This window comes from Mus musculus, chromosome 1 (assembly GCF_000001635.26).
Source record: "Mus musculus strain C57BL/6J chromosome 1, GRCm38.p6 C57BL/6J".
NCBI lineage: Eukaryota > Metazoa > Chordata > Mammalia > Rodentia > Muridae > Mus > Mus musculus.
Window position 1 is genome coordinate 37983794 of NC_000067.6, and position 22769 is coordinate 38006562.

General features: G+C 43.8%; 2 protein-coding genes across 4 annotated transcripts in view; one reads left to right on the forward strand and one right to left on the reverse strand.

Annotated features, from left to right (window-relative positions):
* Positions 1-73: 73 nt before the first annotated feature.
* Positions 74-13501, reverse strand: Txndc9 (thioredoxin domain containing 9). Of its 3 annotated transcripts, none has more exons than NM_172054.4 (5): positions 13316-13415; positions 11840-12048; positions 10199-10317; positions 6410-6664; positions 74-3986 (listed from the first exon to the last, which is right to left on the reverse strand). In NM_172054.4, exons 2-5 carry the CDS (start codon positions 12026-12028, stop codon positions 3869-3871), a joined length of 681 nt encoding a protein of 226 aa, NP_742051.1. In that variant the 5' UTR covers positions 12029-12048; positions 13316-13415; the 3' UTR covers positions 74-3868. The 3 variants fall into 3 exon arrangements, with proteins under 3 accessions (NP_742051.1, XP_006496421.1, XP_006496420.1); XM_006496358.4 differs by having other exon boundaries at positions 3598-3986; positions 13371-13501; XM_006496357.4 differs by having other exon boundaries at positions 3598-3986; positions 13100-13450.
* Positions 13502-14216: 715 nt separating this feature from the next.
* Positions 14217-22769, forward strand: part of Eif5b (eukaryotic translation initiation factor 5B) — a 57570-nt gene continuing 49017 nt past the window's right edge. Inside the window, exon 1 of the mRNA NM_198303.2 lies at positions 14217-14531. Within this exon, the coding sequence (NP_938045.2) occupies positions 14497-14531 (35 nt within the window). The 5' untranslated portion in view covers positions 14217-14496. The remainder of the gene's footprint in view (positions 14532-22769) is intronic.

The following is a 22769-nucleotide window of genomic DNA, read 5'->3' on the forward strand; positions in this document are numbered from 1 at the left end:
GTGGGGATTATCATGTGATTTTTCCTTTAAGGCTGGGTGTGTGTGTGTGTGTGTGTGTAGGATAGCATTTTTTCAATGTTTATCATGTGTAAGTGTGTGAGGCTGTATGAGTTTACCACATGCGTGAAAGTGTCTTCAAAGTTCCATAGGGTGTCACATCCCTTGGAACTAGAGTTATAGGTGGCGGTTGTGAGCCACCTGATGTGGGTGCTGGGAGCCAGAGCAGAGTCCTTTGCAAGAGCTCTGAGCACTCTTAACCACTGAGCCATTTCCTCAGGCCCATGGGGCATAACATTGATTGATTGATTGACTTTATTTTTGCTTAAACCTCCCTTTCCTCAGGCAAAACCAACTGCGCTATGACATTTGATCTTAGTATCTCTTCAATATGATTTTGTATGCATTTTATGGAGAACGTTTCTATGTACATCAAGTGAAGTGACCTGTAACTTCTTTTGTTGTTGTGTTCTTAACCAGTTTTGGTATCGGGGCCTTGGGGGATTAAGGAAACTTGTGTGTATGCATGTTCTTCTGTGTGGACATGGTGAGTATGTGCCTGGAGTATAGAGGACAACCATTGGGTTTTGGCCTTTCCTTTTCTACCTTGTGTGAGGAAGGGGTTCTTCACCAGTGTGTGCAAGCTAGCTGGAAGAGTCCTCTGTCTGCTTCTGATCCTAGGGGTACACTGAGATTACTGATCAGTGCAGAAGGTCAGGGCATCAGACTCAGGTTGTCAGGCATGGCAACATGCAGCTTTACCCACTGGGCCAACCTTGATGACCTGAGTTCAACCCTTAGAACTCACAGAGTGGGGGGGGGTTGGAGAGATGGCTGAGTGGTTAAGCATACTGACTGCTCTTTCAGAGGTCCTGACTTCAATTCCTAGCAACCGCATAGTGGCTCACAACCATCTGTAATGGGTGCCCTCTTCTGGGTGTATCTGAAGAGAGCAACAGTGTACTTGTATACATTAAAAAAGAACTCACATAGTGGAGTTGTCTTCTGACCTCTACACATGCACACATGTGTATATACACACATGTACACAAACATAAAAACTGTTAATTCTACGCTGCTTCCTTTTCTGCTGACATAAATCTTCCACCTTTTAAAAATAATGAATATAAAGTTACATTCTTGATAATCATATTATTTTGCTTGCACCCACACCCCATACATCTGTTGTTTCTCTGATAAAATTGGCACATCTTTGGTTTGGTTCTCTCCTGGTTTTACTTGCAAATCTTAGTAAGCAACTCGCTCTTGGGGCTCAGTCCCTACTACTGCCCTGTACTGAGAAAGGGAGCTACTGTAGTGGCAACAGCCACAGATAGAAATACACCTAAAATAAAGTCCATTAGTACACCACCCGTGACCATCAAACAGAGAACGGGAGCATGTACTATAGAATTTTATAAATTAAGAATTATTTAGGGTCAATGTAGCATTAGCAAATGAATGAGATAAAAAAGAAGGGAAATAGAGAAATAATAGTAAATGAACCAAAAGTTAAAGAGAAGTGGTAGAGAAGAATGTCGTGGAAGGGAAAAGAGAGAGTAGAATAGAAAAAATACATAAAAATACATAATAAAAATTCCAGATTTTTAAATAATTAAATTAAAACTCAAAATTAGATAAATGTTAAGAAGGGGAGTTCAGCACTGCCTTTTAGTTCACAAGTTCCGGAGGCAGATCTCTAGTTCAAGGCCAGCCTGGCCTACAGAGGGCAATGTAGAAAGTCCCCGTCCCAACCTTCCCCCTCAAGTAAAGAACAAAATAGAAACATGAGATTTTTAAAACAAAAAAGTAAAGACTATCCCCAGTAAGACAAAGTTAAATACTGCTGAAAGTCTAGTTGAGAGGAACAAAAGAAAAAAATACCGCCAGATAGTGGAAAAAAATGCATAACCAAAATGAAGTATTTCATGATGAGATGAGTAACACCAGGATAAAAGAATCGCTATGAGTTGAACAAAAGTTAAATACAAGGGTAGGCCAGAAGGTCAAAGAAAGAAGGGCAAGGGGAGTCTCAGGGGCTGATGTGATGGTGAAGGCTGTTGAACCAGGGCTCTTTTCTAAGGTTAAGCCCTGTTTGGCAAGTGTCAGATTCCCACAGGACCTGGCTCCACTTGAATAGCTTCCCACCTTTATGTAGTAGCGTCCTCTACTGGCCGCACTTAGCTCTGCAGCCTATGGGCTTTCATTCTTGGACTGGATCCCCAGAAGTGGCTGATAGGCTGCTGTGGTGGTCTCCCAAGTGCACTGGGAGTGTGGGAGCAACCGAGACATCACATTGTCTCTGCTTTTGTCTTGCTGGAAGAATGTAGCTATGGGAGCTTGCCTGCTGGTGCTGCAGTCTTCAGGATCTGTGGCCGTACCGCTACCTAGATAACATCACCAGCCGGTCCACCCGATGACCTCAGGAGTAGGGCTACAGGCACGTTTATTCTTGATGTAATCTGGTCCTGGCATCCAGGGCAGGGTTTTTCCCTGTGCACTGTACTGCCCTAACTTGTCTCTTGCACGTAGCCCTCCCACTCTCCATAACCATCTCCTAGGTTGTCTGTTGGATGGCTGTTCTCCATTCTCAGACTCCAAGTGTGGCTCAGTTCCCTCTCAAGGTGGTGCCTGGATCCTGCCTTCTCAGTCGCAGTAACACAAATGGGATTCCTCTCTACTGCAAACTCGTCTGGAGGAAACAGCCTCGTCAAAGCCCACATCTGGTGGGCTTCTTGGAAGGTGGGTGTGTCAATTCACCAGAACAGCCTGGCTTACCTGAAGGAACCCCTCACCACTGAGCACTGCTGTGCTTGGTGGCCTTGGAGGTCAGAAGGCATCAGAGTCCTAGAATGGGAGCTAGTGGATGGCTGTGTGCCACCATGTAGGTGCCAGGAAGCCATCTCAAGTGCTCTTAACTGCCGAGCCTTCTCTCCAGCCCCTTTGTGTTGTTTTAGACTGCTCTCAAACCCCAAGACCCCTGTAGTTCAACTCATTTGTATTTCCTGTATTGTGTATGTTAAACGACATCTTGCAGGAATCTTTTCTTTCCTTCCACCAGTGGGCCCAGTCCCCAAGTTTTGTGGTAAGTGCCTTTCTCCATTGAGCCATCTCAGTAGTTGATGCTATACTCTTTTCTTACCAAGGCTTATTTATTTCTGGGCATCAGATTATTTCTGTTCATGCTAAGCACATGGCCTATATTTTTTTTAAAATGTTTTTGTTTGCTATATGATCTCATAGTTTCCAGACTCACACTTTTAGAAATTTCACCTTTGCTAAAGTTGTTTTACTGAGCAGCCAATGGAGTTCCTTATGTTACCACTCAAAAACGGTTTAATTATATTTTTGCAGGTCTCATAATGTGCGTGTGCAATGAGGACTATTTAAATAAGGCGATGTGCTCACACCCTGGGTTTCCTGCCGCTATCATCAGCAGAGTCACCATGAGTGAGTCTTTAACAGTTCCTGAAACCCATTCCACGAAGCGGATCACGGACAAGGAAGTGCATGTGGTGCCCAGTGGATGGTCACTCATTGGCTCTTACAATAGTGGGCAAATTCCTATCTCTAACTCAGGAGATTAAAAACAGACATGTGAATGGTTTGAAGATAGAAGAATCACGTTATGATAAAATCAATCACAAAAATAGAGAATTCAGACCCTCCCAGGTAATTTAAAGTATGTTTCTCTCAAGTTATACACAATGACTGCAGACAAAATGGTCAAACAGTGTACAGGCTGGGATAAGAGTGTCAGATGGTCAATGGGCCGAAATCAGTGGAATTTAGGAATTTAGAAAACACACTTAACTCTGAAGTAGACAGACAGACAGACAGACAGACGGAAGGTTTTAAAGTACAGCACAGTCTAGTCATCATCAGAATCGGAATCGTATTTCTTTCCTCGGATAGTTTTCTTTTCCAGCTTTGTAAAGTTTGTCCCAAATTTCTTTTGGCTCTGAAATGGTGGCTCCATTAAATTTCCACTAAAAGTAAAACAAAGGTTAAGAGCATTTTATTCTTTATGATTTAATATACCCAGGATGCTAGACTATAAAAAGCATAATATTAAGTTACCAGTTTCATATACTATCTGTGTTAGATCAACGTTTGAGTTTCTTGGTTATCATGATCATTATTATAAGTATCTTTGTGGTGATGGAGATGACACCCCGGCCCTCTGCATGCTGGGGCAGAGAGAAAAGCAAGTCTTGGGCGCACTGACCCTGTGCTGAATCCATGCCAATGACAGGCAACACTGTGTGTTTGAGTTCCGACTGAACTCACGACTCTTCCTGTGTGGCACCTCACTGTTTACATTTCTACACACATTGACAGACTCATGGGATGAACTATTATCAGCCTGGAATCAGCATAAATCAATGATGCTAGAGAAGTAAGTGACCAGAGGGTTATGTGTGTGTGTGAGTATTATAATTCCAGCTGTGAGGAGGCTAAAGGAGGACTGTGAGTTTGAGGACCATATGGCTTACAGAGGGAGAGCCTATCCTAAACAAACAGTAAATACATTAATCAATAAACAGAAAAAAGAAAAAAGCATCATTTTTAATTGAAAGGAAGCACAACTTCTTAGAAACACAGCTAATTCTAGAGAAAGTATAAATAAACTATATAAGCTTTCCTAAAGTTTATATTTTGTTTGAGTCAAAAAGAAAGGATTCACCAGGCAGTGGTAGCACACGCCTTTAATCCCAGCACTTGGGAGGCAGAGACAGTCAGATTTCTGAGTTCGAGGCAGCCTGGTCTACAGAGTGAGTTCCAGGACAGCCAGGGCTACACAGAGACAGCCATGTGCAGTCTCCAAATGCAAAAGGTCTGTGTCCCTGCTTACCTAACCCTGCAAAACAGTCCCATTTCCAAAACAATTAAAATCCAGCTTCCATTTTTTTGTCCGTGACTTTTATCCCCTTCAAACTGAAAGTTACCACCTGCGTTCTGTGCCTAATGCTTAAAAATGAAAAGAGAAAGGAAAAAAAGACAGGAAAATTGTGCCTTTCAAAGCAGAAAATCTCACCTTTTCTTTCCCTACTTCCCCTCTGGTCAATTTCTCCTTGTTAGTATTAACATAAATTAGCATTTATTCAACAATGAGGAAGAGTAATTCCTAACTATAGGAATCAGTTTCTCCTTGTTAATATTATTAAGTTAATATTTATTCAACAAAGTGTTATATTTTGAAATTATTTTCATTTTTTTCTTTTGATTTTTGTTTTTGAGACAGGGTTTTACTCTACAGGCCAGTAATGTTAATTCTCCTGCCTCAGCCTCCCAAGTGCTTGGATTACAAATGAGATCTATGGTGCCACCCAGATCAATTTCAAATTTTAATCAAATTACAAACTAGCAAAAGAAATTCTTACATAGTCTTTACCATATTTCCACATTTTAAACTTATGTGCCAGGTAAATACCTACCATAAAAGTGTCTACCCTAACCCTCACGGTTTCCAGTCTCCAGGGTTAGCACACAGCTAGCATGTGTGAGGGCCTGGGTGTCACCTCAGCACTGCAAGCATGACACTACACAGTATAATGCCTCCTGTACTAGTGTGTGGGAAATTCTAATTTCACCACAAAAGTCCCTAAGTCAGTCATAAATTGGGAAGGTAAGGCTTAGGTTACAGCTTAGGGACAGAGGACTTACCTAGCCTGTGAGAGGGTCTGGGTTGAATCTCTAACATTAAAAAGTAAAGAAATAAACAAACAAAAAAATGCACCCCTTCCAGCAAGGTACTCTATTCTGAAATGTCACTTTGGGCTTCCAAAATTCGTTTCAGTAACATTTCTTAGGTTGAAAGCTTCTAGGTCACCTCTAAGCCTGTCTTTAACTATAAATTTGGTTTTGCTGTAAGATCACATTGCTGTATGCAGTGAGAAATTTCTTTCCCTAAGCCATCCACATTTTAGCCAGCAGGTCTTAATTTCATAAAATAAACGTTAACTAGCCTGATGCGATGGTGCATCCCTTTAATCCCACTACTCACGAGGCAGAGGCAGGCAGATCTCTGAGTTAAGGCTACCCTGGTCTACAGAGAGAGTTCCAGGACAGAAAAAAACTACAGAGAAATCCTGTCTTAAAAAAACAGAAACAAGGGCTAGAAAGATGGCTCAGTGGTCAAGAGCACTGACTGCTCTTCCAGAGGTCCTGAGTTCAAATCCCAGCAACCACATGGTGGCTCACAACCATCTGTAATGAGATCTGATACCCTCTTCTGGTGTGTCTGAAGACAGCTAATGTGAACTTACATATAATAAATAAATAAATCTTTTGAAAAAAATAAAACAGAAGCAAAAATACAAGTATATTCAAAAAGATTTCTAAAACTATTGACTAGGAATAGTTTCAAAAGTCTATTTTTGTTTGTTTGTTTGTTTTTGCTAAAGGTTACCTGTAATTGATAACATCAGAACAACCAAGTCTCCATTCTAAAGTTTCTGTAGTGAAGTCATCTGTATTTCCTAGGTCGGTGAATCCAACAACATAATCTTGCGTCTTGCCATCTCTTAAGAGAGCTAGCGTGGGGATGACCTTGATCCGCAGTCTCTCACAGAGGAATGGTGCCTTTTCCACATTCAGCTTCAAAAACTTGGTTTCAAGATGCTTTTTGGCCAGAATTGCCAAATGTCTGTCTAGTATTTTACACCTGGAAGTTAAGGCAGAGAGGTAAAAGCTAAAGAGAACAGCCCTGAGCAGCCCATTTCACAGCCCTTTTCTAGAAATGCATTAACTGTCACGCTTAGAAGAAAAACAAAGAAAGTCTTGGTTCCCCTGCATGAAGGCCGACAGACCTGAAGCTGACAGAACTCACAAGAGGCAAAAATACAGCTGGTGTCCCATTTGGAATTCAGCTGGAGTCAACAAGACTTCCCTCAACCATCAAACTGTCAGGGAAGCTCTTTGGTTAAAGATTACGGACTCTTTAAATATAGGTAGTGTGTTCTATAGGAAATGGGTGGTATTACTAGGGACTCCATCTCTTCCTCCCGCCACTCCCTCCGCCCGCTAGACACTGCACCTAGTAAACTGCCCTTTCAGTTTCACACTCTACTGACGAGGAAGCAGCATTTCTTTATGTTTTACACAAAGTGAGCTCCTAGTGCCTTTACACGGACTGCCACTCTCTCATGGTCAGTGCTTTGTGACCCCAGGGGCTCGTTAGAGTTGGCTCTGATTTACTTATTTTTACACACACACACACACACACACACACACACACACACACACACACACATACATTTATTCATTTACTTATTTAAGACACGATTCCTGTATGTAGGTTTCTCTGTCCTGGAACTCATTTTAGACCAGGCTGGCCTTGAATTCAAAGATCTACCTCCTTCTGCCTCCCGAATACTGGGGTTAAAGGTGTGCACCGCTACTACCCACTAACGGTTGACTTTAAAAAACTGCAGGTGAGTCAGACTGTTTGGGTGGAACAGGGAAGCACACAGGTGATTCCTCAGTACCCGGGGTTACTCTAGCACTAGGTCGGGGCTCAGTCAATCTTCTATAACCTCCATGTCTAATCTTGTTCTCCTGGCTGGGTCTTTCTTGCCAGGTAGTTCAATAATGAGATTTTGAAGATTAGACTAGGTATAGTGGTACCTGCCCTAAATCCTAGCACGCATATGCAGAGGCAGATAGGTCTCTGTTAGCCATAGGGCAGCCTGGTATACACAGCGAGCTAGTTCTAGGACAGCCAAGACTACACAGAGACACTGTCTCAAAAAACCAAAATAACAAAATAAGACGAGATTTTAGAAATAAAAGGAAAGAGAACAGGTAACAGGTTTTAAATGATGCTCAAAACAAAGAACAAATCTATAAGAAATATACATAAATGTCCTCCACATTCCAACTGTAGAAGGAACCTATCTTAATTAAGTCTATGGCCATGCCATTTGTCGATTAATGTATGTGGTTGTTGCTCTGAGGTAAGCTCTCACAGGCCAGCCTCAGCCCTGAGATCCTCCTTGCCTCCCTCCATCTCACAAGCAATCAATGTAAAGGTATAGACCACCAAGCTGGGTTAACCATTTTAAAACATCTAGCATGGTGTAGGCCTTCAATTCCAGTACTCAGGAGGCAGAAGCAGGTGAATGCTGGTGAGTTCCTGGCCAGCCACAGCTATACAGCAACATCCTCCCTGTCTTAAGAAAATAAAATAAAATATGCGGCATGCATGAAGCTGTGGGCTCACTCTCTAACTCTGCAAAAGCACTACCATCAACAAAAACCAAGCAAATAAAAACCTCTACAAAACAAATAGCAAATGAAACATCTACAAAAACAAACAAACAAACAACACTTAAAAATCCAGAAGTAGGGCTAAAGAGAGGTGGCTCAGCAGTTAGGAGCACTGGCTGCTCTCACAGAGGACCCAGGTTCAGTTGCCAGTACCCACATAGTGGTCACAACTATTCCTGATTCTAGTTTCAGGACATCTGGATTCCATCTTCTGGTCTCTGTGTTCATGTATGTTACAAAGACATACATGCTGACAAAGCAGTATTTATACACATAAAGAAGAAGAAGAAATAAATCTTAAAAAAACACAAAAGCACCAGTAATAATAAGAATATAGTTTCACATCTAAAAGATGGATTCAGGACTCCTCTATTACCTAGTAGCTGAGTTACTTCACCTCTCCATACAAGAAAGAGAATTATAACCCACACCTCAAAGGGCTACCATAAACATCCGACAGGCAGATGCACATTCATGGATGTATCCAGCTTACTCTGTACTATATACAAAAGCCGACAGAATGGTTTGATTTTGCTTCCCAGATCTGCCTGGAGGTGAGCACTCAGGTTCACTGTCTCCTCCATCAGACATATTTACTTGACCTCCACTCTGTGTCAGCATTTCTGCTCTAGAGCCAGTCATGGCAAACGCTCTGCTTTCATAAAAGCAACCACCTAGCAGAGAAAGACTAAGACAAGCAAGTGCACGCAGCATCGGTCTTATCTGCTGGTGTCAGTAGCTCGCTCTACCCCAGTGTGGCAGGCTGGGACTTAAGGAAGGGAAGAAGGTTCCATGCCTTCTGCCTTTCTAGTTCTCAGTATCTGCTTTCATCACCTGAGAGAATGAATCCAAGGCATTCAGTCTCTGAAAGGTGTTATACGGAAGTGGTTGGCTCTGAGGCTAAGCTGAGGGCCAGGTAGGCTACAGGAGAGAGAAAGAAGGCAGGGCTGAGGTACAGTGGGTGAGTCAGTTACCCTGCATGTCCACCTAAGAGAGGCGGCACCAGAAAATTGCTATTATGATTCTAAATCTGTTATGATCAACTTTTCTAATTTTTAAAAATTCTGGCCGGGTGTGGTGACGAGCGCCTTTAATCCCAGCACTCGGGAGGCAGAGGCAGGCGGATTTCTGAATTTGAGGCCAGCCTGGTCTACAAAGTGAGTTCCAAGGACAGCCAGGGCTATACAGAGAAACCCTGTCTCGAAAAACCAAAAAAATAAAAAATCTGAAATCTGGCTAATTCTTAAGTTGTCATATTTCAAAGGCTGGCAATTAGCCCTTTCTGAAGGAAACACACACACACACACACACACACTCATGTGTGATTGAGTCCTTTGTTTTAAGACCTAACCTCTTGGGCTGAGGCTTTAGCTCAGTTGTAGGACAGTTGCCTAGCACGTACAAATCCTTAGTTCTTGCTCCCTCAAAAAACATAACCCGGGGAGGCGCGCTACTCTCCCTGTCTAAGCCCTCAGAGACTGGGCTGCCTTAAGGGAAATCACTTCTCTCCACATCTGACAGTTCCACCCACGGTTCTGATGGAAGACTTGGTCAAGCCTCTGTCTCCTTACCAAGAGGACCAAGACTGGAAGGATAAACAACTGGGAAAGCTGTTGGCTTCCAATCCCCAGCATCCTGAGAACACAGCATATCAAACGATTGTTTTGGTAAGAAGTACACGCATGCACTTCAGGTTGTCTTTGGAGTTACATGGAGAAGCCACAGGAGTGCTGACTTCCAATAAGACTGACTTATTTACTTGCACATTGCTGGCTTGTTAGTTAAATCTCTACAATAATGAAAGCACCTGTGAGCACATCACCACGCAGGAACATGGCAGTTATCCTTTTAATTTTCTCAGTTACCAAGTCAGCAGTGTGTCTACGTTAATGTCTCATCACCATAGAGATGAAGTCAGGAGCCAGGTTACCTGAATGTGGTGTCTCTGTAGAAATGGCAAACCACTTTCTCACTCTCCTTGACCTCTTGAAAGAAGTCTCTCTCGCTGCCGATTTCTCTGTACTCCCCGTGCCCTTTGGAAAGCCACTCCTAATTTCAAGAGAAGCAAAAAAGACCCAGCTGAAATGTGTTTCAGTGACACCAAGTGTCTTACATGTCTCAATCACTGTGTACTTCTGTAAAGGAATCAATTCTATAAATAGCAGGTGTTCCCATCCGCAGTTGGCTTTCCTATGCCGAAGTGGCAATTAGTGCAGACCTAGTCTGTGGGCAGGAGTGACCGTCTCTATGATGGTTCAATTAAGACAGTTTTGCATCTTATTGATTTACCTGCTTCATTTTAAGTTTCACAGTCAGAATTTAGGTCTGAGAGACATGACATGAAAATACCAATTTAACTTTCACATGCATGCTCTTTAAACTAGTAAAATCAGGATTGTTTGATCCAAATGATTACAAAAGTGTTTTTCTGTTTATTTTGTGATGCGAGGGACTAAACCAGGAAGAGCAGGCTAGGGAAGAGCTCTACACTTTAGAAAATAATGTTCTTACAGACAATTAAGGGATGCTGAGTGTGGGAGAAAGAGTGTTCTCCAGGGAGAGCACACCAACTGGCTATCCACTACCGAACGGTCAGCCTTGAAAATGTACACACAAGCAACATTATACAGACTGAGCATGGTATACTTAGAAACAATGTCCTATCCACAGCAAAAACTAAACAAACCAAACCACCTCAAGAAATAAAGTCCGTCTATCCTGGGGACAGTGCAGTCATCACCGCTCAGGAGCTTAAGAACCTATCCATCTCAAAACAGGGAGGGCTTCTACACCAGCCAACAGTGGGCAGAGTCCTCAGAAGGAAGAGTATTATATCCATGTGGGGTCCAGAGCCAAGGAAAAGCCTCACAAGGAAACGTTCAGCTTCCCAGGCTGAGGAAGGGCCATTACCCACAATCCTGGGAACTCTTCCAGCCCCTTCTACCTTTCCTGTGGCAGAAAGCTTGACACCTCAAACAGATGCTCACTCTCCCTCCTCAGGCAGCAGTGGCAACACCCACCCCAGCATTAACTGACCAGGGTTCTAATGAACCTTCCGAGCCTTCACCTTCTCTCTTGTAAGTCAGTGTGACAAACCAACCACGTCACTGAGTGGCCATGAAAACCACAAACAGAACAGGGGTGCTGGCGCTCAACTCCAGCACTTCGTAGGCAGAAGCGGTGTTGTCTGTGAGTTCTAGGCCAGTCATGGCTATACAGTGAGATCCTGCTCCTGTCCTGCCCCCCCACAAAAGATAACCTAATAAAAATGCAGAGTCTAACACTTAAATATCTTCTCGTACAGAACCATGATACTTCTTTCTGATACGTGGACCCTAAGCTTGGTCTATGAGAAGACGTTTCATCTCTCTTTTACTATCAACGCCCCAGTCAAATGCTTCATCTTGCCTAAACCTTCCCTAATGTTTCATCCCTGGGTTAAGTATTGAACATTGACGGAGATGTGAATTCAGAACATCCTGCAAGTGAGGAGGGAAAGTCACATGACTGCAGTGCAGTCGGGAGCTGGGCTCCAGTGATTCAGTGAGCAGGCGGGCGGGCGGGAGGTTACTTGTTTCTGCTGCTGAGCCTTCCTGAGCGCCGCCAGCCTCTTTTCTTTGAGCAGCTCCAGTTCATCTTCACCAATCTGATCCAGTTTCTGAATTTCAGAGTCCAAGTGATTCTCCACCAGCTTAGCGGCCTGGAGGAACTGGTTCTCCAGGACTTCTGAGAACATGTCGACGGATCCATTACCTTCCATTGTTCTAAGTGGTCTTGGTGCTGGGGGAGGGGGCATAAAAAATAAGTATTAAGTTTACATTTCGGGGGCTTTGTTGTTTTTTTTTTTTTTTTTAAAACAGGGTCTCTGTAACAGAGCCTGAGAGGTTAACACAACAGATGCCATGTTGGAGGCACTATTTTGGCCTTAGAACTCAGCATGTAGGCCCCAACACCTGCCAAAACCAGAATAAAGATGTAAACCATCAAAGATCTCATTTATGGTTCCAGAATCCAGGGAAATCCCTAAATACACTAGCTTGCTTTTCGGCATACTTCCTCAAAAATATCCTGACATAAACGTTACAAGTCCAGGTGACAGCCCATCGCTTCTACGACTAAAGGCAGGCTCTTGAAGCAGAGAGAAGTAATTACACACACGTCTACTTGTGTCCAACATCTGCTGGAGAACAACATTAATCTGGGAGTAGATTAATTAATGCAACCAAGACAATCCCTACTCTCTGAGCCATGCCCACTGGCCAACCTAATCTACCCAATTTCTCAATGAGTCTTTCTTCCTAGGTGACCGTAGATTATTCTATCAAGTTGACAGCTAAAACTAATCAGCTCACACACAAAATAAGCCTGGGCATGGTGGCTCATGATTACAACCTCAGCTCTCAAGGGCAGAAGCATAAGGGTCACACCTCATATTTGGAGCGATAGGCCTGGGCTACATAAGGTCATTTAAAAACTCCAACTGTCAGCTTCTCATAAATACTATACAACTGAAAAGAAGCTGTACTCCCAGGATCCCTAACTCGGGGAAGAGAGAGAAGGATCCGAGACCAGCCACTCAGAATCTGCATCACAGTATTCGTTTATCACCGAGAATTTCACAGGAGACCTTTACGTTTAAATGCGGAGCTTCACGCGACTAAAAGTGCTGCCCTGAATTAGGCGGAGGTGGTCACTGCCTTTATATTGGGGGTAAGGACATAACTTTCTATTTATTGAACCAAATCGAGTATTATTCTTACCGACGAACTGGGGGCCCTGACACCTATGTACTCCCCTACAAACTCCTAACCGAAACCCTAACCCCATGTACCTGTCAGCAGACTCTTCGCCACTCCCTGAGCTCAAGAGACTGGTGGAGTAGTTCCGGGGGGACCCGATTTCGCACTAACTGGGGCGCATGCGCCGTAGCCTCCGCAGCCGCCCAGACGAGGCCCTCCCAGCCGCTCCCTCGATCCCAGCCGAGGATGTGTCCTTCATCAACACTGGGACGCTGTGGCACTATCGGCCACATCACCCTCAGCCGTACCTGGACTATTGATGAGGCCTACGGAGAGAGGAAGCCGCAGATCAAGAATACCCACCGGGTTCACACAGGTTTCAACCTCGCAGCAATTGTTAAGGGCAGAGAAGGGGCTGTTAACTCCGCCACTTCATTGGCTACAGTCCTCTCGCGATACAATGTGAGACACTCGCGGAAAGGGCGGTGGCGAGTGACGAAAGCCTCGGAGAAGCCCTATCCTCCGCCACCCGGAACTACTGGCTTCCGAGCCTACGCTTCACGTGGGCTAATGGCCGGAGGGATGGGCGCTAGGCACGTTGGGAATTGTAGTTCTTTGTGCACTGACTGCGGGTCCCGGCTCTACCGGGAAACGAGCCGGGTCTTGAGCCTGAGTGACAGAGGGGCTTCATTTCTCGTTGTGTTTAATAGTTTCGAAAGTGTAGCTTACAGTACATTATAATTTATACACAGCTCACACTAGTAACATCGCCCCGAAACATGGAGAAAATTTTCACCATGCCAGGATCTTCCCTCCTGACTTTCTTAGGCACATGAATTTTTAGAACTTGCTCATACGAAGATTCATATTAGGGGACCCGTTGCTGTGTCCTTATGTCTTTTTCCCCTTAATAAATGTACACAGTTGACAATTCATGAGTGTTTCTGAGAGGGATCCCATTTTTTGTCCTGCCACCCCCAGAACGCTCATCATTGACTCTTTGTGGTCCTGTAATGGACTTCCCGCAGCTGAGGCCGCGTAGGCAGGGGAGAATTTTCAGTCCCACTTCTGCGTCGAAAGCCAGCCCCGGGAAGGGTGCCGACGTGAGAAATGAACGGCCTCATTGTCGTCCTCTAGGTTCTAGAACCCGGGATCCGCCGGACGTCGGTGCGCGGCGCTCACTTGCGGCGAGGGGGCGCCTGGGTTCCCACCTGGCCGGCGGCTCTACTGGAGACGCTCTAGCCGAAGCGCCGCTCTCGATGAGCCGCGCCCTGCGTCCCCACGCCGAGGCGGCGGGGCGATGCGCTTGCGTACTGAGGGCTCACACCATATGTGCCCTGTCCCAGTGCGCGGGTCTGTGGAGAGCCGGGTGCGAGAGGCGGCGGCGCGAGGGGGACCGAGCCGAGCGGGCATTGGAGTCAGCCGGGAGACAGTGGGTCTGTGAGACACCGAACCGAGGGGCCGGGGCCGCGAGCGCCGTTGACAAGCGATGGGGAAGAAACAGAAAAACAAGAGCGAAGACAGGTAGGCGGCGGGGCTCGGGCCGGGGGTCCTCCGGGAGTCGCGCGGGGCCCTGGATGGGCGAGCCTCGACGGGGCGCGTCCCGCGGCCGGGGCTCGGGCTGGGGTCCGAGGCGTGGGGCTGAGGGGCTCGGAGGTCGTTTGGGGGTCCGGGCGGTGTGGGGCCGGGCTCGGGCGCTGCTAAGCCAGGCCTACGGCCCAGGTGAGTGCGAGCCGGGCCCGGAGAGCCCGGGTGGGGCGGGCCGGGAACGGCTCCCTCGCCTCCCCTGGCCCTGGGAACGCCTCCCAGAGCGGCTCAGGAACTTCGGAGGTGCTCGGGGTTGCGGAGAGGTAGCCCAGCGGCTCCCTCCTCCCGTGTGCCAAGTTGGAAACACTTCTGGGGTTATTTAAAGTCCCGGTTGCCCAGTCCTGCTTTCTGGCTTTCCATTTTCCGGCCTCTTTTTTTTTTTTTTTTTGCGTATGTCTTGGCTTCCTACCGCTTCCCTTAAGAAAGGAGGAGGGGAAGAAACCAGTCAAGGGTCGCTGCTTTCTAACCTTAAAAGAAAAAGCCTTTTCAGGGGAAGGAGTGTGTGTTTATGAGCTACTTAGGCGGAGATTTGGGGAGCATGCCTGTGCCACGTTCGATTAAGTTCTTTTACCCTTTTCAGTTGAGTTGACTTCCTGGGCGTCTGCAACCATCTGTTCCATTTCATCTTTAAGTAATGGCCATTCAACTTAATTTAAAACACTACAGGTAACCGAAAACAAAACCAAGCCTTGTGGCACTTCATCGCTGTGGCTCACACAGACATGGTTTTGAAGTTAAAGCTGTTGAAGTGTATGTCGGAACACTTAAGTGTGTGGACCTCGCAGTTGGCTATCTGGCAAGAAGAATTTAAAGACTAGGCTTGTATTTTGGTTTTAGGTCTGTTGGAGAATGTAAACTGGTCTGCGGAATAGATTCTGGGTTTCTTGTGGCAGAGTTAGTGTTTATGAGGAACAGGGTTTATTACAGATTTAGATGTGAGCATTAAGAGGGACAACAGAGGAGGGTTCTGTAGAGCAGGGAAGCTGAGAACTTCCTCTAGAATGGGGGTAGGGCTTCTCAAAGAGTGGCCTGAAAGTTACTGTTAGTCAAATCAGGAGAATAAAAAGAGGTAAGCAGATATTCCTGAACCTTTGGTAGGACATTGGCATACGTGAGTAACATTTTATTTATTTATATTTTTCTGAGAAGAATTTTGAGTTCTATCAGTCATCTATCTATGTATGTACTCTGCATTGTCTGTTTCTGTGTTAAATCATCACCCTACCCTGCCTTTGCCGGTCTGCAAACATCATCACTTGGCCAGTTCTAAAATACCCACTTGTTGGACAGTCTAAACCAAATCTGAGGCCTTTCATGTGTACAAACGTCAGGTGTATCTGGAAGATAAAGGTTGTGCTGGGGCCCTGTAGAAATGTAACAAGACAACCACAGTTGGATTGGACTAAGGAATAGGAACTGTTTTCTTACCTCTAAAGCTAGTTTCTGTTTTCCCTGATAGCGTTTTTTAGAGTTGTTAAAACTGGGTCTCACACAGCTTAGCCTGGCTGCTTCTCTGTGTGGCCAGAGGGGCTTCCTTGAACCTCCTGACTCTCCTTCACCTTGTAAGGAATTACAGGAGTAGATTACTAGGAGGCTTCCTTGAGTTTTTAAAGTTTTTTTTTTTCCAGTTTATCTGTTTGATTCATGTTTATACCAAGTTTAAATTTAAAAAATCCATATTTTTGTTACTCAGTTTCTAGTTTTTACTTACCTTTCGGACTTTTTAACGATGGAGAAAAGCTATTGGAAGGAAAGATACTAATTTTTGTCTGCAGTTTTAGTAAAGATTTGTTTATAAAAGATTTTCCCCTGTGGGAAATCTTTAGAACAGAAGAGATCCAGCTCCACTCTTGGTATACTAACACACTAACCATTTGAGAACAGGCTCTTGGTGCATCCCTTTGGCTCACTTTGATGGCAGTGCACCCTGTGAGGTTTATGTTGCATGGTCTAGTGCTTACCAGATCCTTGCTCAGGCGCCTTTCCCCAGTGTGGATCAAGCAGTCTGGGGCTCTGCCCTGATCACTAAAATTGCCTGGCTTTTAAAAAACTTCGGTACCTCATATGGGGTGTTAGGGTTGGGGAAACAAACACACAGCTTTCTGGGTTTGTTTGTTTTGTGTGTGTGTGTTTAAATGATACTCTTTTTTTTTTTTTTTTTTTTTTTTTTTTTTGGTTTTTCGAGGCAGGGTTTCTCTGTATAGCCCTGGCTGTCCTGGAACTCACTTTGTAGAAAAGGCTGGCCTCGAACTCAGAAATCCGCCTGCCTCTGCCTCCCGAATGCTGGGATTAAAGGCGTGTGCCACCACGCCCGGCTCTTTGTTTTGTTTTTTGAGACAGGGTTTCTCTGTATAGCCCTGGCTGTCCTGGAACTCACTCTGTAGACCAGGCTGGCCTCGAACTCAGAAATCTGCCTGCCTCTGCCTCCCAAGTGCTGGGATTAAAGGTGTGCGCCACCACCGCCCAGTGATACTCTTATCTTAAACGATATTTTAGAAAATATTTTTTAAATGGACAGAAATGAAGGCTAGGAAGAAAGTCTCAAAAAAAGGTCTCATTTGGGGACATTCCCTTCGACAGACCCTACTTGAGACGTTTTCTGTCATCACCCCTCAGGCTTCCAGGCTCTATCAAGCCAGCATGCTTCCTTCCGCTCAGGTGGACGGGGGTGAGAAATGGGCAGCTGCTTGGTAGATAAGGAGGAGGCAGAGACACTTTAACTCTTGCAAAGAACTCAAATTACTTGATTATTCTTGTCTACGGTCTTATGCTTAATCCTTATTTTAGCTTTTTAGCCATTCAGTATTGGGTTTCAATTAATTTTACTTGTCCGATTTTTACATGATTAGAATATGTTTTATTATATCAGTAGCTGAGATAGATTGTTTTATCTGTATTTTAGAATTCTGGAATTCTGTTTGGGCTTGTATAATTCTGAGAGGAAGCTTTCCCATAAGGTGTGGTAACAAGGTTTTTTGGTTTTGTTTTGTTTTTTTATTGACTGAGGAATGAGAGACAGAATGGTGATGCGGCATTGCTGTTTACCCTGTAACCTTCCTCGTCTAGTGCATGTCGATAGTCTATGGGACAGTGAATGCTGTAGTGATAGCCTGTTGTTGCTGTGGTTGTTACAGTGGATGTCACTCACTGGTAATATGCAGGGGACAAGGATTCTGTGTAGCCCTGGCTGTCCTGGAACTCACTCTGTAGACCAGGCTGGCCTTGAACTCAGAAATCTGCCTGCCTCTGCTTCCCGGGTGCCACCACCGCCCAGCTTTCTTTGTCTTTTTTTACTATTAGTTCTTTTTATTTTCTCCCTAAATCTATATAAAGATAATAATACCTAAGTATTGTAGATTTTTCAGTTTAGATGAATCTTTTCTGTACCTTAATGGACTCAAACAACCTCTTCCCAAGCCTGCTAGATATAACCCCCTTCCAAACACAGAGGGAAAGCAAAAACATTTTTTTTCTCCCATTTATCTGGAAATTGCCTATCATGGAACTCAGGGTGTTATTCATCAAATAAGTGTTTGGGAGTCAGGGTGTTAAAAAGCCATTCATTGCTTTTAACTACTGATGTTGCTCTGTAATTACGGACAGACTCCTCCTTGTGGGTGTTCTGCCTATCGTACTAACCTTAGATGATGCTTTAGTGCTAGGCATTCATCCAGTCAGGTACAATCAAGTTAACAGATGTCTGATAGGAAGTGTGGTTTGTGGGGCTGAGGAGATGGCTCAGTGTTTAAGAAGAGCATGGTGTTTTGGCAGACAGCCTGAGTCTGGTTCCCAGCACCATGTCATGTGGCTTACCACTGCCTTTACCTCCAGCTCCAGTGGATCAGGTCCCCTTCTGACCTCCCAGGGCACTGCACTTCACTCATGTGTATATACCACGCGTGCACACACAAACATACCTACTACTTAAGATTAAAAATCAACTACGAGCCGGGCGTGGTGGCGCACGCCTTTAATCCCAGCACCCGGGAGGCAGAGGCAGGCGGATTTCTGAGTTCGAGGCCAGCCTGGTCTACAAAGTGAGCTCCAGGACAGCCAGGGCTATACAGAGAAACCCTGTCTCAAAAAACCAAAAAAAAAAAAAAAAAAAAAAAATCAACTACGAAATGGGACTTGTTTAAGACTTTTGTTCCATGATCTGTGATTGTGGGGCATTATTAGTACAAAGCCTCCCCTAAAAGAAACAGAAGATTCTGCCCTTGATCTCATGTTTTATCATTGAAATGAAAGTGTGCCCAAAACAATATATAAAGTTGCCTTCATACTGTTTGTTTAAGACATATTGAAACAACTGGGCAGTGCTGGCACATACCTTTAATCCTAACACTTGTGGGCCAGAGGCAGGCCCACAAGATCTGAGTTCAAGGTCAGCTTGGTCTATAGAGCTATTTCTAGGACAGTCAGGACTATACCGAGAAACCTTGTCTCAAAAAAAACTAAATTTACTTATTTATTTGTAGTAGATTTAGTGTTTAGATTTGTGTTTCATCCCCCTTTATGCATATTCAGATATTGTTAATCTGATTATCTTTCAGGCTTCTAACTTTAAAGGAGACAACCTGTAGTTCCCATAATCTGATTCAGCAATCCTTTCTCACTTGCATATAGTTGAACTGGTTACTAATCATTTATATTAGTTAGATGGTAATAAGGAAAACATGCATGATCTAATAATTCTCTTGGATTTACTTTTGGATATTTCATTTATGGAGGCATGAGTGAGAAGGTGCACGTTTGAGGCAGAAGAGTGCATCGGATCTACTCAAGTTCAGTTCCAGGTGCTTGTGAGCTGCCTGGCATTGGTGCCAAAGGGTGAACTCTGGTCCTCTGCAAGAGGATCAAGCTCTCTTAAACCCTGAGCCACCTGCCAGCTTCTCAAGAATTTAGTGATATGCAAATCACCTAACTTGTGCCTTGTAACAGATAGATTCTGTTAAGAGATTATAAATATCTGGCATGGTGATTTATGCCTTTAATCTAGCATTCCAGAGACAGTGGCAGATTGATCTCTGAGTTAGAGGAACTCCTGGTCGATATAGTAGATTCCAGGCCAGTGAGAATCAAAAAGGAGACCCTGTCTAAACAAGGAGAATAGTAAATGAAAATAATTTTTAAAAAGATCATAGTAAAAAAAACAAACAAACTGGATTTTATTGAGCAGAGTCTATTGAAATTATCACCTGTACTATTTTTGCCTTAGTTACCACAGTATTTTGCATAATTTTAATAACTAACACACTCAATGCAGAACCTATGCTATAACTAGTTTGTGGGTCTGGCTATAACAGCTGTATCATCTCTTACCATACTTTTGTGATGCTGGGGCTTGGACCTAGGACCATGCTGGGTAAATAACCTATACCCTTAGCTCATTTTCTTGATAATACCCCTTGTAACACAAACATTTCATGTCTTTTTTTGTCATTTATGGATATGAGAGAGAGAGCGAGCACACACACACACACACACACACACACATGCACATGCTGAATCAGTCTGGCAGTTATAAGATCAACTGATCCTACTTGGTCGTGGTCTGTATAGTTTGGTTGGTACCGTATTACTGATTCTTAGTTACTTTTCTCTATTGCTGTGAAGTTGACCAAGGCAGCTTATAAAAAAAGCCTTGGGGGCTTGCTTACAGTTTAAGAGGATGAGTTCCTGACCATCATGGTGTGGAGCATGGTGGCAGGCAGGCATGTTGGAGTATTAGGTGAGAGCTTGCATGTTAAGAACCACAGAGGGAGGGAGGAAAAGAGGGAGAGGGTCCACCCAGTAGGAACCAAGCATTGAAATACACGAGCCTATGGAGGCCATTCTCACCCAGACCACCACACTGATGAACACACATCTTTTACTTTTAACCTTCATCTAGTTGTTTTAAATCTGCCATTTGATAAATAGAGTTGAATTAAAAAATAATTTGGACATTGAGTCTCTTTTGTTGTTACTGATTGTTTGAGATAGGATCTTGGTATCCAGAGCTAGCCATATATTAGCTGTGTAGCTCAAGCTTGAGTAATTTACAGGAGTCCTCCTGCCTCTGCCTCTCAGGTGTTGGGATTATAGATCTGTATCGTCACATCTAGCTGATAACATGTAACTTTAGAGTTTAGAGTCACTTAGTGTTGGCTGTGGTGGATGATATGAAGTCATTAGTTCCTGTACATTTTGACCACAGTGTACTTACTGTATATGCAACTGTGGTCTTTAAGATTGCAGTGGATCAGAAAAGCTCTTTTATCTCAAGGACTCTTAGTGTGGTACCAGTGGATCTCTCACTGCTATGAGATATAGTGCTGTCAGTCATACAGAAGTAGAGATCACAGTATATAATATTGCATGGAAAGATGTTTTGGTTATTGTACATACTGTTGCTATGAGCACTTGTTTATAGATGCTTGTCTGAACACTTGTGTTTAGGTTGAATATGTATCTAGGAATGAACTTAATAGGTTATAATGATAATTCTTAAAGTCTTCAATTGTTTTCTAAGCACCTTCCCATCATCAGTAATATATAAGAGCTTCAGTTTTTTTATATTTATTTTTTATTAGATATTTTCTTTATATACATTTCAAATGCTATCCCGAAAGTTCCCTATACCCTCCCTCCACCCTTTTCCCCTACTCATCCTCTCCCACTTCTTGGCTCTGGCATTCCCCTGTACTGGGACATATAAAGTTTGCAATACCAAGAGGCCTCTCTTCCCAGTGATGGCTGACTAGGCCATCTTCTGCTACATATGCAGCTAGAGATACAAGCTCTGCGGGTACTGGTTAGTTCATATTGTTGTTCCACCTATAGGGTTGCAGCTCCTTGGGTGCTTTCTCTAGCTTCTCCATTAGGGACCCTGTGTTCTATCTTATAGATGACTGAGCATCCACTTCTGTATTTGCCAGGCACTGGCATAGCCTCGTACGAGACAGAGCTACAGTTTTTTAATATCCTTGTCCACCACCCTCCTTCCTTCTCTTTCTCTTAAATAGCCAGCTTAGTGACTGTAGTGGTGGCAGTGGAGTTTGGCTGGGTAATTGTGTTTTTATTTGAGACAGGGTGTATATAGCTTAGGATGCCTTGGGCCTGCCGGTACTCTTGCCTCAGCTTCCCAAATGCTGGGATTGCATGCTCAGGAGCCACTATGGACTCGATTGTCATTTGGTAGTTATTTCATGTACTGTACACCATTTTAGATATTTGGACACAAGTCTCTCGGAATGTTTTGCCCAGTTTTCACTAGGCTGTCTTTTTATTGTCAAGTTGTAAACATTAATATAATTGGGATAACATAGTTAGATGTGTGATTTGTAGATATTTTCTCCCATTCTGTAGGCTCACTTTAACAAGGCTCTTTTTCACAGATTGAAGTTTGATCAAGTTCTGTTTGTTTTTTTTGTTGTTGTTGTAAGTTTGAGGTTATAACTAAGAATGTATTTTGGAGACCAAGGTCATTGAGAGTTACACCCATGTTGTTCATTTGAGTTTTATTGCTCTAGTTTTGCCCTTAGTTCCATTTTTAATTAATTTTTGTGGCTGGTGTTTTGTAGGTGTTTGTCATATTCTTGTGTGTGTGGGTGTTTCTCTGTACTGGTGCTGCCTGTAGAGGGGATTGTGCCCAGTTGAATGCCGTTGTTGCCAGTGTCACATCAGGATCAGTAGATGCTCTGTATCTGGATTTTTATTTCTAGGCTTCTCACTTTATTCCTTTGGTGTCTCTTACTATAGTAGTATGACTTCTCTTTCTTTTTTAAGATTTTATTTTGTGTATGAGTGCTTTGCCTGTGTGTATGTCTGTTCACCACATGCATGCCTGGTGCCTAAGGAGGTGAAGTGATGAATCTTCATGTGGGTGCTGGGAATCAAACCCAGGTCCTTTGCAAGAACAACCCATGCTTTTAACCAGTGAGTCAACTCTGTAGCTCATGACTCTCCTCAAATGAAAAGTGTCACACACGTATAAAAGTGGAAGACTTGAGACCAAATCTGCCTTGAATCTAATGCTCATTCATACATGACTTTGTGTTGTCTCAGTTCTGCTACTTTTTTCCTTTCATTATTTGACAGCCTTAACTTTTTCATAATATTATAATATTTCAAGGATTTACACAGTCAATTGTAAGAAACATTTATATCTTAACTGTAAATTTCATTTTTTAA